General features: G+C 39.9%; 1 protein-coding gene across 2 annotated transcripts in view; it reads left to right on the top strand.

The window, feature by feature from the left end:
- The window catches only part of LOC111864544, a 203,096-nt gene extending 194,518 nt beyond the window's left edge, over positions 1-8,578 (top strand). For both annotated transcript variants that reach the window (XM_023851862.2, XM_033751478.1), the window contains 2 exons: positions 2,738-2,989; positions 6,439-8,578. In XM_023851862.2, the coding sequence (XP_023707630.1) occupies positions 2,738-2,989; positions 6,439-7,619 (1,433 nt within the window). In that variant the 3' untranslated portion in view covers positions 7,620-8,578. The remainder of the gene's footprint in view (positions 1-2,737; positions 2,990-6,438) is intronic.
- Positions 8,579-16,918: the final 8,340 nt, after the last annotated feature.

The following is a 16,918-nucleotide window of genomic DNA, read 5'->3' as shown; positions in this document are numbered from 1 at the left end:
ATCTTGATAAAAGACTGACATGGGCAAAGCACAGAAAATCAGAAAGAAACAGCTCAGCCTAAAAGCGAAACAAATGCACTGGCTACTCACNAGCCTCCAATTTCAACATTGAGATCCCCCAGCGCTTTCAATCCAAGGCTCTCCGATCCATTCTTGAACGCACCTTGGTACATAAACAGCCACAGGATCCATGAAGATCTCCAAATGAAAAGAGTGCTCAGTGGGATGTAAAAGTGGAATACCAAATACCTAAAAAGAAAATAAAAAAACCAAACGCACTAGAAGAGAACCTACTAGACAATAGCGAAACTACATATAGACTGAAAAGGTATACCGTCCTAACTGTACCAGAAAGACCTGAGTAAAACCACGATACAAGAATTAAAGTGATGCCTAAATGAATGAAAAAGAGTATGTGAGCTACGAATATTGTGTTTCTGAACATTATCCATCGTTACACCGTCCTGTTTATTTTCAAAACAGAGCAATGGATTTTGGCTCAAATGAGGTTTCACCTGAAGACAGAGACAGAATCCAGTCTCCTAAAAGCTGTGTTTTGGAAAATAAACAGGACGGTCTTTTTTATAAAGACACGATGATGGATAACGTCGAGAAATATAATATTTGTACATCTTACGTTGGTGGGACTCCTATGCCATCCCAGCACTTTCCTGGAAGGGCTGAGGAAGACCACGGAAGCCCTCTCAGTCTGATGTCCCAACTTCAGAATCTGCCGAAAGCACAGCAGCAGTGACAGTCGGCTGAGACACTTGCTGTTGTTTTCAAGAAGTCACGGAACATTAGTCCCCTGCATCTTACACACCTTCCTCTGAAATAACGCCTCAGATGAGTACTTTGAGGGGGAGGGGGAGCAGTATACCGTGTTAGTGGGAATCCTTGTATGAAGGTCACATTTATGACACAGATTTTAACGAAATTTCTGGCCCCACGTATAGTGTGCCTTCATGCTTGTAAACTGTGGATGACGTTCAGAGGACTTCATTGCTAATTGCTCTGTCGGTTTAAGTTCGTGCGAATGGCAGGAAAGTTTAAGAGAACCTTTCGCCTACGTGGAATAGACTGTTGATAGGACAGTGTCTAAATATCATACAGAACTGTAAATGTCTGTATAATTCCTGAAAATGAACAACGATTTTATTTTTGCTAATCATTTCAATCGATTCAGTAGATAAAGCGATTATCTAGAAAACATATTTCCTCTTTCGTCACACTGTAATAGAAGCGGATGGCGGGACTAAATAATTTGAAAAGTATCAAACCTGGAGCAGCAGCACGAATTACTTATTCTCCGCGTGGTAGCGCAGTTGGTTGAGGTACTATGCTACGGGCCGTAAGGTCGCGGGTTCGCTTCCCGAGGTCATTAGATTTTTCAATTGACCTAAACCTTCCAGCCGCACTCTGGCCCCGGATTCCACTCAGCCACTAACAGAAATGAGTACCAGGAATCTTCCTTGGCGGTAAAGGGCAGACCGGCCGGCGCGTAAGGCTGACAAACACACCGCCGTCTCTGAGCCAATTGTCTAGAAAACATGCGAGCCTCGACGTCTCACAAACCTATGGGCCTCCAGGGCCTCTTACAAGGATGCCTTTACCTTTTACCTTTTTGCATTTAAGAGGGGAATAATGAAACATATTACTTGATGAGTGACGAATTCAGACATCCATTCCTTAATTTCATTACTGTTAATTTTAAATACACAGCGTTTTCTCTGAAATACATCTAATATTTGCAACTTTAATTTTACTGTTTTTGTTATTTTCAGCAAATCCTTGCCTGTTCTGAAAAATGTAGTCCAACTGAGGAATGTGTGTGTGTGTGTGAGTGGGTAAGTTGGTCATCCTGTTTTCGCTTCGCTGATATAACAATCGTGTGGACAACTGCCACTTGACTTTTGAGCCTGACCAACTAACCCAATGATTGCCGGCAGGAAGTAGCCATCAGAATTAAGTGGACTGAATTATTTGCTATAATTTCAGACGTGAGGGATTCTAACAGCACTAAACTTGCATGAAACATTCCAAATATATTTTCTGAAGGTATCATGACCTAGAAGATATTGTTATATTGCCTTGACATATTATCCAGTGTGACAGGCAGAACTGAGTCTTTGTATTTACAGTCGACATTTTTGTCCCTTTATATCGCAGACTAACACCTTGATAAATTCTTCACGCGCTTCTCAATACTACAGTAGCATGCAATAGCGTTGTTGGTTGGGGCACTACGCTACAAGCCGGAAGGTCGCGGGCTCAAGTCCCGATGAGGTCATTGGATTTTTCAGTTGACCTAATCCTTCCAGCCGCACTATGGCCCTGGGGTTGGCTTAGCCTCTAACAGAAATGAGTACCAGGAATCTTCCTGGGGGGTAAAGGGTGGCCGGCGCGTAAGGCTGACAACCTCACTGCCATCTGTGAGCCGATTGTCTAGAAAATGTGGGTACCTCGAACTCTCACACCCCCATCGGCCTCCACAGCCTCTTACAGGGACAGCTTTACCTTTTTGATTATCTTTTTACATCATTCCTTGCCTTAGCATGTGGTTACATTTTGCCAGGAAATTTGGATGTAATTCTGCTTAACACCTTACCATTAACTTTCTCTTAGGTTCAGATGCCTATACATATGAATTCAGTTAAACCTACTGTTTATTCATGCTTTTCTTATTATCAAGTGCTTCGCAGCCTTGCCCATAGATCTGAAGGCCGTGCTGTTCTAGGGCCAGAGGAGCCTCACATGCAGCATTCCGAGCTGAGGAACAGACCCAGTCCTGGCTCCACGACTCTAGAGGATGTGCTGGATTCGCTTCTAGGACTTCCCCCCACATCTCGCTCCCCCAGCCCAGGCGCAGGTTCTGCCAGCCCAGGTCACTGCCGCCCCTCGCAACCGCCTCCACCGCCCCCGCCGCCGCAGTCCCATCAGCACCACAATCAGCGTCGCAGCTGTGGGGACCTGCGCTCAGACCTGGCAGGTACGAGGACCCTGTAAGTTTCAACACCCCCATGAGATTCATGGGAGGAGGGGGGGGGGGCGAATTAACCATTCGTTTATTGCTGCCGATGCACTGTTTACATTACATTGAACACAACAAACAGGATCTAGTGCATTTGTTCTTTCATTCATGAGCAGTTACAAAATACTCCTAACTAGATTTTGTTATGTTAAGTTTAATCATTCTGTATCATACCAGTTTAGTTACATCTCTTATCTCACAATGGAGTTAGCTGTTAAGACTAAAGCTAAGGCAGTGCCATAGCTCAGACAGCTACCTGGGTTCGAGCCCGGGTCAGGTCATGTGGGATTTGTGGACAAAGTGGCATTTGGGCAGGTTTTCTGTAAATATTTCGGTTTTCCCTGCCAATTCGCATTCCACAGATTGCTCCACGATCATCATCATCTCCATCATCAGTCTTCTAGGGCCGGTACAGTAGTCTAGACAGCGGCCTCAGCACCAAGTGGACTCAGTCTCACCCCATGAGAAAAGTAACAAAAAGGAAGTAAAACTATCCCCGTAACAGGCCATGGACACCTATAGGGTTGTCAGATGTCGAGGCTCACACATTTACCCGCCCCCCCCGGAAGATTTCTGGTTCTCATTTCTGTTAGAGGCTGAGTCGACCCCAGGGCCATAGTGCGGTTAGAAGGATTAGGTGAATTGAAAAATTCAGTCACCTCATCATCGTGACTCAAACCCATGACCTTCCAGCTTGTGACATAGTGCCTCAACCAAATATGCTATTGGACAATATTATTTGTATAATGCTATTTTTTATTCTCCAGTTTTAAAAAAATCTGGCCCTGTAATCTCTAAGAAATGCATCCTGTTTTGTGTTATTACTATATACGAGTGTTGTTTTCCTGTCCAACAAAACAATATACCAAACAACTCACTCACATTTCACTGTGCATAACTGAGTTTATTGGTCGTACAGTGTCGCAAAATGTTTTGGCTCATGGAACCATCATCGGGTTTTACATCAGCAAACCTATACTGCTGAATTATGGCTCTGATATGGATCCATATATTGTACTTATCACTGTGTTACAATAAAGCAAAAAAATTGGTGTGCTTCTTTCCCTTTTGTTAATCAGCTCTATATGCACAGATTAAGTGATTGTGTCTTTATAGTGATTTAAAAATGTATTAAACAAGTATTTAAAACAATCTGTGTGTAGAAACATTCTGTTAGAGACTGAGTCGATCCCAGGGCCATAGTCCAGCTGGAAGGATTAGGTCAACTGAAACATCCAGTCACCTCCTCAGGAATTGAGCAAGCAACCTTCCAGCTTGTAACATAGTGCCTCAACCACCTACACTGCCCCGTTGTTCCTCTTATTGTGTAGAGTGTTCTCCTTGTTTCCTTTGGATATATTTTTATGAAGTACTGGTTTGGAGGCAGAAGAAACAGTTGGTAAAGTTTGCAATCTTATTCATATGTGTAGGTAAGTCAATAATCATTAATTATTATTATTAATAATTATTATAATTATCTGCAGTGTAGCTATAAATTTTATTTCAATACAAATAGGAAACTTACATTGACATCATTTTTCAACATAGTCCCCTTGCTTTTCAACGCACTTGGTCCATCATTGCACAAGCTTCCTGATGCCCTCAGAAAAGGTTTTCAGCTGAGCAGCAAGCCACGTATGCACCGCTTCCTTCACTTCTTGGTCCGAGGTGAATCGACGGCCCCTTAATGCCCCTTCGAGTGGACCAAACAAGTGGTAGTCAGAAGGGGCGAGATCAGGACTATACAGTGGATGAGCCATTACATCAAACTTGAGTTTCTGGAGGGTTTCAGCAGTGTGGGCAGCAGAATGTGGACGGGCATTGTCATGCAACAACACAACACCTTTCAACAGTAATCCTCAGCGTTTGCTTCAAATTGCAGGCTTTAGCCTGTCAGTAAGCATCTCACTGTAATGAGCACTGTTTATTGTTGTGCCCCTCTCCTGATAATGTTCCAGTACTGGGCCTTGTGAGTCCCAAAAACTGTAAGCATCAGTTTTCCTGCGGATGGTTGGCTTTTGAACTTTTTCTTGCTGGGCGATTGTGGATGTTTCCATTCCATACTCTGCCATTTACTCTCCGGCTCACAATGATGGATCCATGTTTCGTCATCAGTGATGATTCTGTCTAAGAAGACGTCACGTTTGTTACCATAGCGATCCAAATGTTGTTGGCAGATGCCCAAGCACATTTGTTTATGCAACACTGTGAGTTGTTTTGGGACCCATCTTGCACAGACTTTATGAAACCCAGGTCTGTTCTGGATGATTTCGTAGGCAGAACCATGACTAATTTGCAGACAATTTGCCACTTCATCAATAGTCACTCATCTGTCTAACAGAACCATGTCACGTGCACGCTCAATGTTGTCCTCATTTGTGGCCATGGATGGTCGTCCGGCTCCTTCCTCATGCATAACACTTGTGCGACCATTTTTTAATTTTTCAATCCATTCATAGACACTCCATTGCGGCAAAACACTGTTCCCGTATTGTGCTGAAAGTCTTTGATGGATTGCGGCCCCTGATACACCTTCTGACCATAAAACCGGATCACTGAGCGTTGCTCTTCTTTGGTGCAAACAGAAAGCAGAGCAGCCATGAACAACGGCAAGGCAGCGACGATGGAACTGACCTAGCGACATCAAACTTGCGCAGAAATAATGACAAGGAAACCGCGCATGGCGATGCTGCGCAAAATGACAGTGCTGCCAACAGAAACACAAATACAACTGCATTGCAGATAATTATTGACTTCCCCTCGTAGAAACTTTTTGAAAACGATGAACATAAGTGTTTATATAACAAACTGTTGTCAGTCACTGATGTGTCTTTGCAATGTTCTGACATTACAGCTAGATCATTTTAAAATAGATGGGGACTTCCATTAGTAATGTCGCGATTATACATAGGAATGCTAAGTTTCTCTGCCACAAAATATGTGCAGTAAAGAACATGTAAATTTGCTACATGGTAAGCTTAAATTAGTCAATTGTGATAATCTTTATTAACAATAAAAGCTACAGTTATTTTCTGTTCTGATTAATGCTTCTTCATAAAGAGCCTTACATTTAAAACTGTGGCCATTACTCTGCTATCAGGAAGGATATGACCTTGATACAGTTACTTTAATATTATCGGATGTGTTTTAATTATGTCTAAAATGTCATGTCTCATAGTTTACATCCAAGAAATTTATTTCCAAGCTTGACATCTGCCATTTGAATTAGAAGTTATCTTACAAGCCATCGCGATACCTTTCTGCAAGAGTTATTAAAATTTGTTGTGCAGATTGAGGGAGCCAGAGGTCAAGATAAAGTGTGTGCTTTTCATATTCATCCTAGAAGGTTGAGTAAGATTGGCACACCACAAGTGCACTTGTGTGATGGACGCGGGCGGTGCCCACAGGGTCAGCTAGTGATGATCAGCCTGCCGTTCCAGACCCGCCTCCGTACTATGTGTCTGACACTCTTCGCCGGAGGAGTGAAGGCAGCACACCTCGGCCAAGTGGCAGCAGCAGGCGAGTCTCCTTTGACATGACCACTTACTGCAGTGGGGGCCAGCAACAACAGCAGCAGCAGCAGCAGCCAAAGCCTGATGACTCTTCTGTGGTGCGATGCCGGTACTCCAAGTGTGGACGGACTGCCAGTGTTGCTGAGGCACGGAGGACATTCAAGACGTGTCACAATTGCTCACACGTGTACTGTTCCAGGGAGTGTCGTCGGGCACATTGGGAGCGTCACCGCAAGACGTGTCTGCACTCCCGTGTTGGTGCGTTATGCCGACAGGTGCTGGCAACTGCTCGCGAGGATCCTGCCACTTTGCGCCACCTCTCCTTACTCGCCAGACGGGGTTACCTTGCCCAGGGTCGTGGAGCTGTCAAGAGCTTCTTTTCCAGCCCCGAGCTTGCTGAACGTTTTGTTGCTAATGGGTTTGCTGATCTGGGGGAACCTGCCTTTGTGTGCTGGGCCGACTTGCTGCCTGGTGAGATGGGTGCTGATCTGTATTCAGAGCTGCTGCGGCTGTGTAAATCGTACAAACCAGACACCCGCTTTGTGCTTTATGTGGCAGTGTGTGTAGTAAGTGAAGTGCCGACCTCAGGTGCTGTAAAGTGGGAACGACAACTTGTGTCAAGGTGTGCCAAGCTGCGTCTATGCCGTTCCTTGATGCCCATAGCACCTCCTCAAGCCACTAGTGGCCCTCAGAGGAGGGTCTCACCATGCAACATCACCAGGGACTCTGAAAATCCTGAGACGTTGATCCTCACTTCCCTGCCTGGTTGTCAAGGCCAGATGGCACCACAGCGGGCCCGTGAGATTAGCTTCACTAATATCCAGAGGCATCTGCGTCAAAGGGGCGTTAGTTTGCGGCGGCACTTCCCTGACGTGTACAAGCGGTTATGTGCCTATGTAGAAGGGTCAACTGAACGTTTCGCGCCAGTCACAGTGTATCCGCGAGATGCCATAACAGGAAAGAGCTTCATGTGCATCATCATGCCAGATGCGGAACCAGAGAAACTGGAGCTGGTGCCTCGGGACAGCAGTCGCGTGCAGACCATTGACATCAGCCTAGAACATGAGGTCACATAGTGTTAAGACTCTGTCCCCACTACTCTGCTCTCTTCCAATTCCACATCTATTGAAATTCATGTCATGTCAGCAAGATTCTATTGGCTTAGCTGTGGTGAAATAGGGGGCTGTAATGAATTTGCTGCTGGTGCTATATGGCTTTAGAAACTGTGGTTTCTTTTACACTGATGTGCTAAAAGGTGCTCTTTTTATAAATATTTTTGCCCCTTGAGCATTCTTTCACATCATAATATGATATTGTAGACAGTTAACTGTGTAACCATACTTTGAATCCTTGACAAGGAAATACAATTTACACAGCAACAGTGAAAAAGAAGGTTTACTTTGAGATAGTCATTTTCTGAGAGGTATGTCAGGCATGAAAAATGCATTTTAGTACATCTTAACTGAAATTTGTGTGTTTTATACCTTAGTCAGTAATATGGTGGTCACATCCTCAGACTAAAATATATAATATTTTTGTGTTGTTTGAGTTGCAGGCCAGAAGCTATTCTCAACACTTAGACATAACAATGCAGGAAATACCTGAACAACTCAGCCTAATTTTCTCATTTATCTCGTATAAGGGAAGTTTATATTCAATGTTCCGTATTCGGAAGCCGAACCTTTTAAGATGGGCAAATGTGGATGAAACTGAATGAAATAAGATTTTTATATTGAATTATAAGTCACTGATATTTGCTTAAAATATTTTTCTCCTTTTAACATCAGTCCAGTAAATTTATAACATGAAAGGTTGGTTGACTGGTTTCCAATGGCTGCATTTGGGACCATTCAACCCATTTTGCTTCTTGCTTCCCAATAGAGAGCACTCAAGTTCTTGCTTTGTTGCACCTCCTTGTTAAGATAAGGACATTTGAAGAAGGCATTCTTTTCCCATAGATCAGTCATGCCCAACATGTCGATCGCGGGACGATTTTTATCGATCTCATAGGCCCATAAGGAAATTATACGTGAAAAGCGTGTATAATATGATCATATTCAGATTTTGAAAGGAAAATACGTATTAAAGTAGTCTGTACTTTCAATGTATGTTGCTCTACAACAAACATCATGTGTCATGTTATTTTTACCAGTATTTTTGCTTAAAGCGAGGTACGACCATAGGAGGGGTTGGTAGGTTACGGGAAGTTTTGACACTAAAAAGTCGATCACAACCTGTTTGAAGTTGGACATGCCTGCCATAGATGATCCTGGCACGTTGCACAGTGTACATTCTTCTGTGTTATATATTCCTATCTTACAAAGATATGCTGCAAGGCAGTCATGTCCTGTATTCAATCAAAAATTTGCAACAGCTACTTTTCTGGGTTTCTTGCTGTTAATTTCCCAAAGTTTTCCTATTTCTGACCATTTCTTTTTTGACTTCTTCTTTTGGGAAGCTTTGCCAGGTGTGTTGCTCATTTTGCATGACCCAGGGGACACGTATGACTTAAGGAATGTCACGGACACGAGCAACTTTGTCCCCCATAACATGAGAGGTTTCAGCACACAACCTCTTCTAGTGCTGGGAATGTCACATGGATCTGCATTGTCTCTGAGGCAAAGCCACAGTGCAATAGTCACATCACAAACTGTTGTATTAAATCAGACCACTTTGTAATTATTAATTTATGAATTATCGATTTTGTGGAGACTGAAATCATAAATCCTCTAGTAGTGATATATGAACAGCATTCTTCTTTGGATGCTATATAAGAATTTCATATAACTGACAGACAAATAATTAGTTGTGTGTCCATATCGGACAGTAGTCCTGAGTCATGATGAGAATAGCTTCTGGTACCGCTTACAGAGCAGAGTCGATGGGAACAGCATGCGGTGCGGCAGAGGTTCAAGTTCTGTGGCTGCAGGATGTTCATTTTGCTCTGTCTTTGCTTTTTTAACAGTGTTTTTTAAAACGATAGAAAATATAAGAATGACTTTTGAAACTAATATATATATATATAAAGGAAAGTTAGCATAAAGATCACCATTCAGATTCAGATACAAGGCATGGAGGATTCCATTTTTATAAAGTACTTAACTATGTTGATCTGTGATGAAATGATTTTGTCTGTCTGTCTGTCTGTCTGCCTGTCCCCCCCCCTCTCACACTTTTTTCAACAACTGAAACTGGTCTCTATATTCTAAGTTTCCTTGCATGAGTAAGAGATAAGAGAATGACTTGCTAGCACAAACTGAGAGCCAGTTTACTGACAGTTGTACAGAACTTGGATATGTCCGAGCTGAATGCCTGTACTGATTTAAGCATTTCCTGAATGATGACAGTCAGGTGAGGAAAATGAAACAAGGAGGAAACATAAGATCTTCAAAAACAGTTGTTTTGACTGCATGTGATGTTCGGCATCCTTGGTTTGCTAAGTGAAATGATCACTCATAGACCTGTTTGTAGTCAGTGTTATACAACTTACCTGATGTGCATTTTCATTCTCAGGAAATGTTTACATTCACATTGGTAGTGAAGGTGATGTAGTCTTAGCCCTGTCGTGGCTAGCAACTTCCAGCATATTAAAAATAATGACAAGTTAAACATAATGATCACATATCTTATCATTCTCCCACTCTTAAATATGTTGTTTATCACTGTGTGAAAATTGTGTGGAAGAATACTTTATCAGTTTTATCTACTTTTGCAGGGTAAAAACTGGCCACAACAAAGTAATGTATATCCCAAAAAGATATGCCACAAGTTTGTGACTCTCTCCCCTTCCATTTTTGTGAAATGCTTGCACCAAACTAAAGTACAGTTGAATATTTGCCTCCTGACAGGAGAGTAGGAAATATAAACATTTGAGGTTTTCACAGGCACTGGAGATTTAGATTGTGATCTTCTGAGTCTTGAAACCATGTAGTCTGGTAGACGATTACAAAAAAATATATACATGAGAAACATGCAGCCTCCATTTTCTACCCTGAAGATGGCAGCAGTAGCCTTCTCTAAAACGTTGGCAACCACTTACTAGACTACAAGGTGTTAAAACCAGAAGAACAGAATCTAAAGAGTGAGCAAGTAAAGTAAAGTGAAGTGAAAGTAAAATATCTTCTGCTATTGCTGGGATACAGGCACAGAAATGATGAAGAGATGAACAAATTAGGAATTTTGAATGAATACACAGAAATGAGGACTGTAGATGAAAGTATGAAAGGGGCAGAGAAATGGAACTGTTTTAACATGGGGGAGAGTGAGGAAGGTAGGAATGATGACAGGATGGACTAATAAAGCGGATGGGAAGGCAATAAGGGAGAAAAGAGGGCAGAAGATAAAGGGAGGGAAAAAAATCATTTTCCTTCTAATTTTTGGTGGACCATGCACCAGTAGTAGCAGAAACATTCTGGCTGCCATGATGACCTGGAACTTTGAATTGGTTCAAGCATAGAAATAAGATCTCTATGAATGTTAAGTTTTGTGTCAACAGTCTTTCTAAATTGAAGAATGCATCAAATACTCAATTCTGTAAACATGAATATCATTGCAAGACTTCAAAATTTAACCCAGGACACCTGTCGTAGCTTTGGCTGGATGTTGCCTATAAGAGGTCATCTTTCCAATCTTTAATTTCTGGAGACTGCAAAGTGGGATTGGAGTAAGTTTATAAATGAAAGCCTGAAAAAATAAGAAACTCTTAACATCATGCTAGTTTTTTTTATTGCTAGTGGGGTGGGACTAAGTCCCTTGTACTGTGGCCACTTCTGGCCTATTGTACCAGCCCCAGATGATAAGTGAGGGTGATTGTGGAGCAGTTGGTGGAATGAAGATTGGCAGGGGAAACCGAAGTCCTCAGAGAAAGCCTGCCCCAGTGCCACTTTGTCCACCACAAATCCCACTTGACCAGACCCGGGATTGAACCAGGGCCGCCGCGGTGGGAAGCCAGTGACTAACCGCTTGAGCTATGGTGCGGCCAACATCATATTATAATGCTGTTTGTATAAAGTATATTACCTTGTCATATACTTCACACATTTTGCTTAAAATAAATGGAGAAGTTGCAAATTTTTGTGCTTCTACTGATTAACAGAGGAACATCAAAGTAGGTTCTGTGGTTCTCTCAGCAAATTTAATACAATAGGTGCCTTTGTAAGTACATTTTGCGAATTCACATTATGGATGAAATACATATTAGTTAGAAATTGGGTGACCTTGTGGTGCTGTTTTCCAGACAACAAAACAACAAAACTGGTTGTCAAGCAAAGGAAGGTTTTCATAACTATATATTGTGCTATGTTGCCCACTGATCAGTGCTGAGTGATAACATTCTTCTAAAACATGATATACATGGGTGATGAAATGTATGTTTTGGTATGTTGAATCTTCTTCTGTGTCTCCATTATATACTAATAGAAAAACTGTCCATCTGTCAAGATGAGTATTGTTAGGTGTAGCATTGCTTCTGACCAGCTTCCAAATCTGTTCTATTAAACTATATTTTTAAATAAATACTGAAAGAAAATATATCAGACTGTTGGTTGAAACTGTTCTGCATTAAGTTTACAACTGCATTCTTGGTCATGCCTGAAACTAACATACGAACAGGACAAATTGAAAGTGATCAAATACTTCACATATACTCACAATACAATATTATGAAACTGATGTAAATATTTGTTTCATAACTGGTAGCCTTAAAAGGTTCCCCTAAGACTTGTCATATTCTTTTGTCTTGTTCTATATCAAGAGGTATTAACCTGCTTAGGATTTATGAAATGCAAATAAATTCAATTCAATTCAGTAGGTGAAACGCTGCATATTTCCTACAGTAATAGAGAATGACATATTACAGTAAGTTGTCATTACCTCTAGAACTGTCTATAATATGGTTTGCATGGAAATAATAGTTCCTCTTGTTAAATAAAGTAAATGTGAAATTCCCAGACATGCTTCTCTGTGTGGACCCTTTTGCACTTCCTCACAGAGTATGATTGGTTAATATTTTCTTTGAACCTACAGTTTGATTTCTGATACATAAGTCTGGCACTTCAGACATGTTCCAATGCAACACAAAATGAAACTGATATTCATAAACTTTCCTGCCACTTGTAATCTCTGATCTTGAGGCATCTTAAATGTTTCTTTTGAAATTTGCATGAGATCATAAATGCACTAGAAAATCTTACATCTTTCTCTATAAAAGTGTCACAGTAAATACTTCCAATGTTGACTTGGATATTGCAATTCTATATCAATTCTCAGCATTAATGTGAATTGCATCAAAACTATAGGTACATACTCTTCTGAAATGACTATGCAACAATGTATTTGATATGTAACAGCCTAAAACTAATTAATTTTACCTCAGAAGTGTTGTGTTTGAAATTATATGGGTATGTAACTCTCTATGCTCATGAACTTCAAAGAATTTCTGGTATTTATTACTCTCATAAAATCTCCTAGCATGAGAGAGAAAGAGAGAGAGGTGTAAAACTATTGCTTGATTCTGAATATGCAAATTAGTCACTATATAAAATATCAAATTTTGTTAATTTGAACTTTAAATATTTTATTGAAAAAATTACAATATTAATATGACAATATCTGTTAATGCCAACTTCTGAATCAAAGCTAGTGGACAATATAGAGATCATGTATGAACCAAAGATTGTCTAGAAAGCAACACCAAATATTGATAGCGGTTTTGTGAAGAGTGGATCATAAATGTTTGTTGTAATAATTTATAATACAGCATGGATCAGTGTTACATTATTTCATATTATTTGTAGGTATTTTGTAAATCATATGAACTTTGAAGTAAAATTACGTTTCTCTGCAGTTACAATGGTACATGTGTGCATGAAGTGAGAGGTGACAACTGTCATGATGACACCGGGTGAGCAGAGGGAACTTAACTGCATTGTTCATGTTCCTCAAACAAAGCATAAGTTTTGCTTCTTTCATGTATTTATATTTGTGTTGTTACAGAAATGAGTTGCTCTCCTTAAAAAATATCTCTTCAGAGTGCATTGTGGTCACACAAGAGGTGTTTTGCAGTTTATAGCCAGGTCAGTGGTGGGGGGTGGCTTAGATTTTTCAGCTGAAAGCTCATTCACAGTGATACCTGTTACATAACTGCATACTTCTATGTCCATATTATACCAAGAATGGTTCAGTATGAAGAGAACTGAGTGGACAATTAAATCGGCCAGGAATTGTTTTCTCATAAAAAACAAAGGTAAATTCTGATATGAGTAGAGCTGCTCTACAATATATAACAAAACTTATTCTCTTGACGTTTGAGGCCAGAAGAACCCAATGAAATGAGGTTATCTGCTGATTCTGCGCAGATAAATTTTACCACAGATATCAATATATGTATGTTCACTGCACAGTCAGCCATTTTACCATCTTACAATAGTGAAGAGCAATAGAATTAATAACATGTAAGCAATCTAGAACAGGGCAACAATACAGAAGTGAAGATTATAGCCTTCTGGGACGTGACGCCGTGTAGTCTGGTATATCGTTATTATCGTGTCAGAGGAACATACCTAGGGTGACCAGACATCCTCTTTTTTCCTGGATATGGCGTCCTTTTAAACGTGGTTTTTAATGTCCTGGCGTTTTTCTGTTATATCAATAATTTCAATAAAACTTCATTCATTACAGACCTAAAATTTTGACATCTTCACAATTCACAAAAGCTGTACGTTTATGAACATTATTTTTGGAGTGCTAGTGAGTGATGTAACAACTGAAATTGACTGTAGAAAAGGTAAAGCTTCCCTGTAACAAGTTGTGGAGACCCATAGGGTTGCGAGACGTCAAGGCTCCTACATTTTCTAGACAATCGGTTCACAGATGGCGGTGAGGTTGTCAGTCTAATTCGACAGTCGCCCATTAGGCCCACAAATGATCCTAGTACCTATTCATTTCTGTTAGAGTCTGAGTCAACTCTTCGTGAAAATAATATGAAGTATTATCCATGCTTTTTCTTGGAGGGACTGAAGGAAACCACGAATAGTCTGACCTGTTAGCAGATGTTCGGGATGAGGTATGAACCCACAACCCGCAATTTGTTTTTGAAATCATGATCATCATAAGCGGTATTTCTGATATACTATTGCATTGGTTTATTTTGAAATCATGATCATCATAAGCGGTATTTCTGATATACTATTGCATTGGTTTATGTCTGCACATGCAACAGTGCAGGAACTGTGACTATCATGTTATAATTATTTGCACTAATTTAATTTTACATTTGCAGATATTTGTTGGCATTTTGTAATACTGTGCTCAGGCAGTCCTCTAAGACAGAAAGAAACTGTAGGATGTCGATGTTCGCTGAGACACCCACGTAAAACTATAACAATAAATGGTTATTGTTCTTAGAGCAGTTAGCATGTCTAGAAGGTTTCCTTTCCTTGAAAACACAAGAGATCATAAGTAAAGTGAAGGACTGGAGAAAGAGTCTGATCTTGTCAGGGAAGCCAGTTCTGTATACAAGGTGTGTTTTGAGTATCTGCTGAAATGGACAGTGTCATTTATTGAATTTGACTGTTCTCATTGGATAAATTAAATGATGCCCTTTCATTTAGCAATGTTCAGACAACCATAAAATAATAGAGATGATATGAAAGTGGATGATGGCAAATGTTTTCACCATTTCTGCAACCTAAAGGCTTTTGTGCCAAGTGCTGAGAACAATGAAGATTTAAAAAGTGCATCAGTTAGTGACAAGTGGGTTGAATAATTTCTAAAAGAGCTGTAACGTAGACTGTCCTTCCCAGTTGCTTAAGATAGAATTTTTCTTTTTAATTCCCTTTCATAATACTGATGTTGAAAGAATATTTTCTTTGGTGACAGGTTTATCAATAAAGCTGTAAAGGATGTTTGCTGCAGTATACTTTTCAAGATTATTTGTGCATTAATTTCTACAAATATCTCCTAGAACAGCCAAAGGACATTAATGTACTCAGTGACTGGTAAGTCAGTATCAGTTTGCTTAATTGTTAATGCTACTTAAAGAGTGGACTAACAGTAAGCCTACCATCTAGAAAATAAAAGAAAAAGTCTTAATTAAATCTTTAATGGTCATAATCCTGAAACACCTTTTGGAGTTGTTAGACTATGGAAATAATGCAGTTATGGTTAAAAGACATTCTTCTCCATTAATGTATTCTGTAACTAACTAAACTGAACTGACCTAACTATTTACTTGTTCAGTTATGTTATTATTTATGATAGTTTTCACATTCATCAGTCTGGTTTGTCTTCGAGGAATGTGAATATAACTGTAGCTTTCTAATTAGTTAAAGATGTTACTTTTTATAGGAAATATATCTAATATCAGTTCATAGATCTACTGGGCACTTGAAAAATCTATTCCTCCATACTTCCCTCTGTTTGCTTCATACACACGTGTGCTGAACTCAGACAAGAAAAAAAAAAAGTTCTTTGATTTTATTTTTGCACCTTCGCACATGATGATAATTTCTTAAGACATCATTTTACCATGTTTATAACAAGAAACATGCCCCAAACTCTATTAAATGATGACATAAACTCATATCGTCTATCCGGTAAGTAATTAAAATGTAGAACAATTCTACTGACATTTTGTTTACATGTAAACTGACTTTATAAAAAGAGCTTCCGTTGCTGGACATAACTGAAATTAAATCATAAATATCAGTGAATGTGTTCTCCCCACTGCCAATAAACGTGTCAGTAAATTAATTCAAGTTTGCGTTTGGATGAGTATTGTTTTCTGGGATGTGATGCTAACTTTTTTGATCATTCACATTCAAACACTATCTTCCTAACTTTTTCAAATTGGTGCCAAAATGAATATCCAGGATTTTAATTTTCAGCTGGAAAAATCAGACTGTGATTCCAACATCAAATTATTTCTCAGAAATATTTGGTTTTTGGACTTTATCCATTGTCTGGTATTCTAGAAACTAGGAAACAGGACATTTCAGAAACTGGATCTGTTTCCAACCTCAGGTGAAGGGGGAGACACCTACTCTGTTGAGAGCCTTAGAAAGAGCTAACCCCAATCACTGGACCTTGTTAGTTAAATAATTCCTTACTTGTAGGAAAGTCTTGTAATATGCAGGGCTTTTATTCATGCTTACCTTGATAATATTAAACAGTGTGTTGTGATGTGTCCATCTTTCAAATTGCTTTACACAGTAAGTTGTATGGAGCATTTCATGCAAGAAAGTTTTGCCTTTAGAATGATTCCTTAATGTCATTTTGCTCAGCATGTTCCACATTAAGAGCAATAATAATTTTATTTATGTTGTAGAACACTATTGAGGGCATGCAGAGTTGGTTGAGGCATTATGCCAGAAGCCAG

The sequence above is a fragment of the Cryptotermes secundus genome, unplaced genomic scaffold (assembly GCF_002891405.2).
Source record: "Cryptotermes secundus unplaced genomic scaffold, Csec_1.0 scaffold1323, whole genome shotgun sequence".
Taxonomy (NCBI): domain Eukaryota; kingdom Metazoa; phylum Arthropoda; class Insecta; order Blattodea; family Kalotermitidae; genus Cryptotermes; species Cryptotermes secundus.
This window is presented reverse-complemented; position numbering and strand designations above follow the sequence as displayed.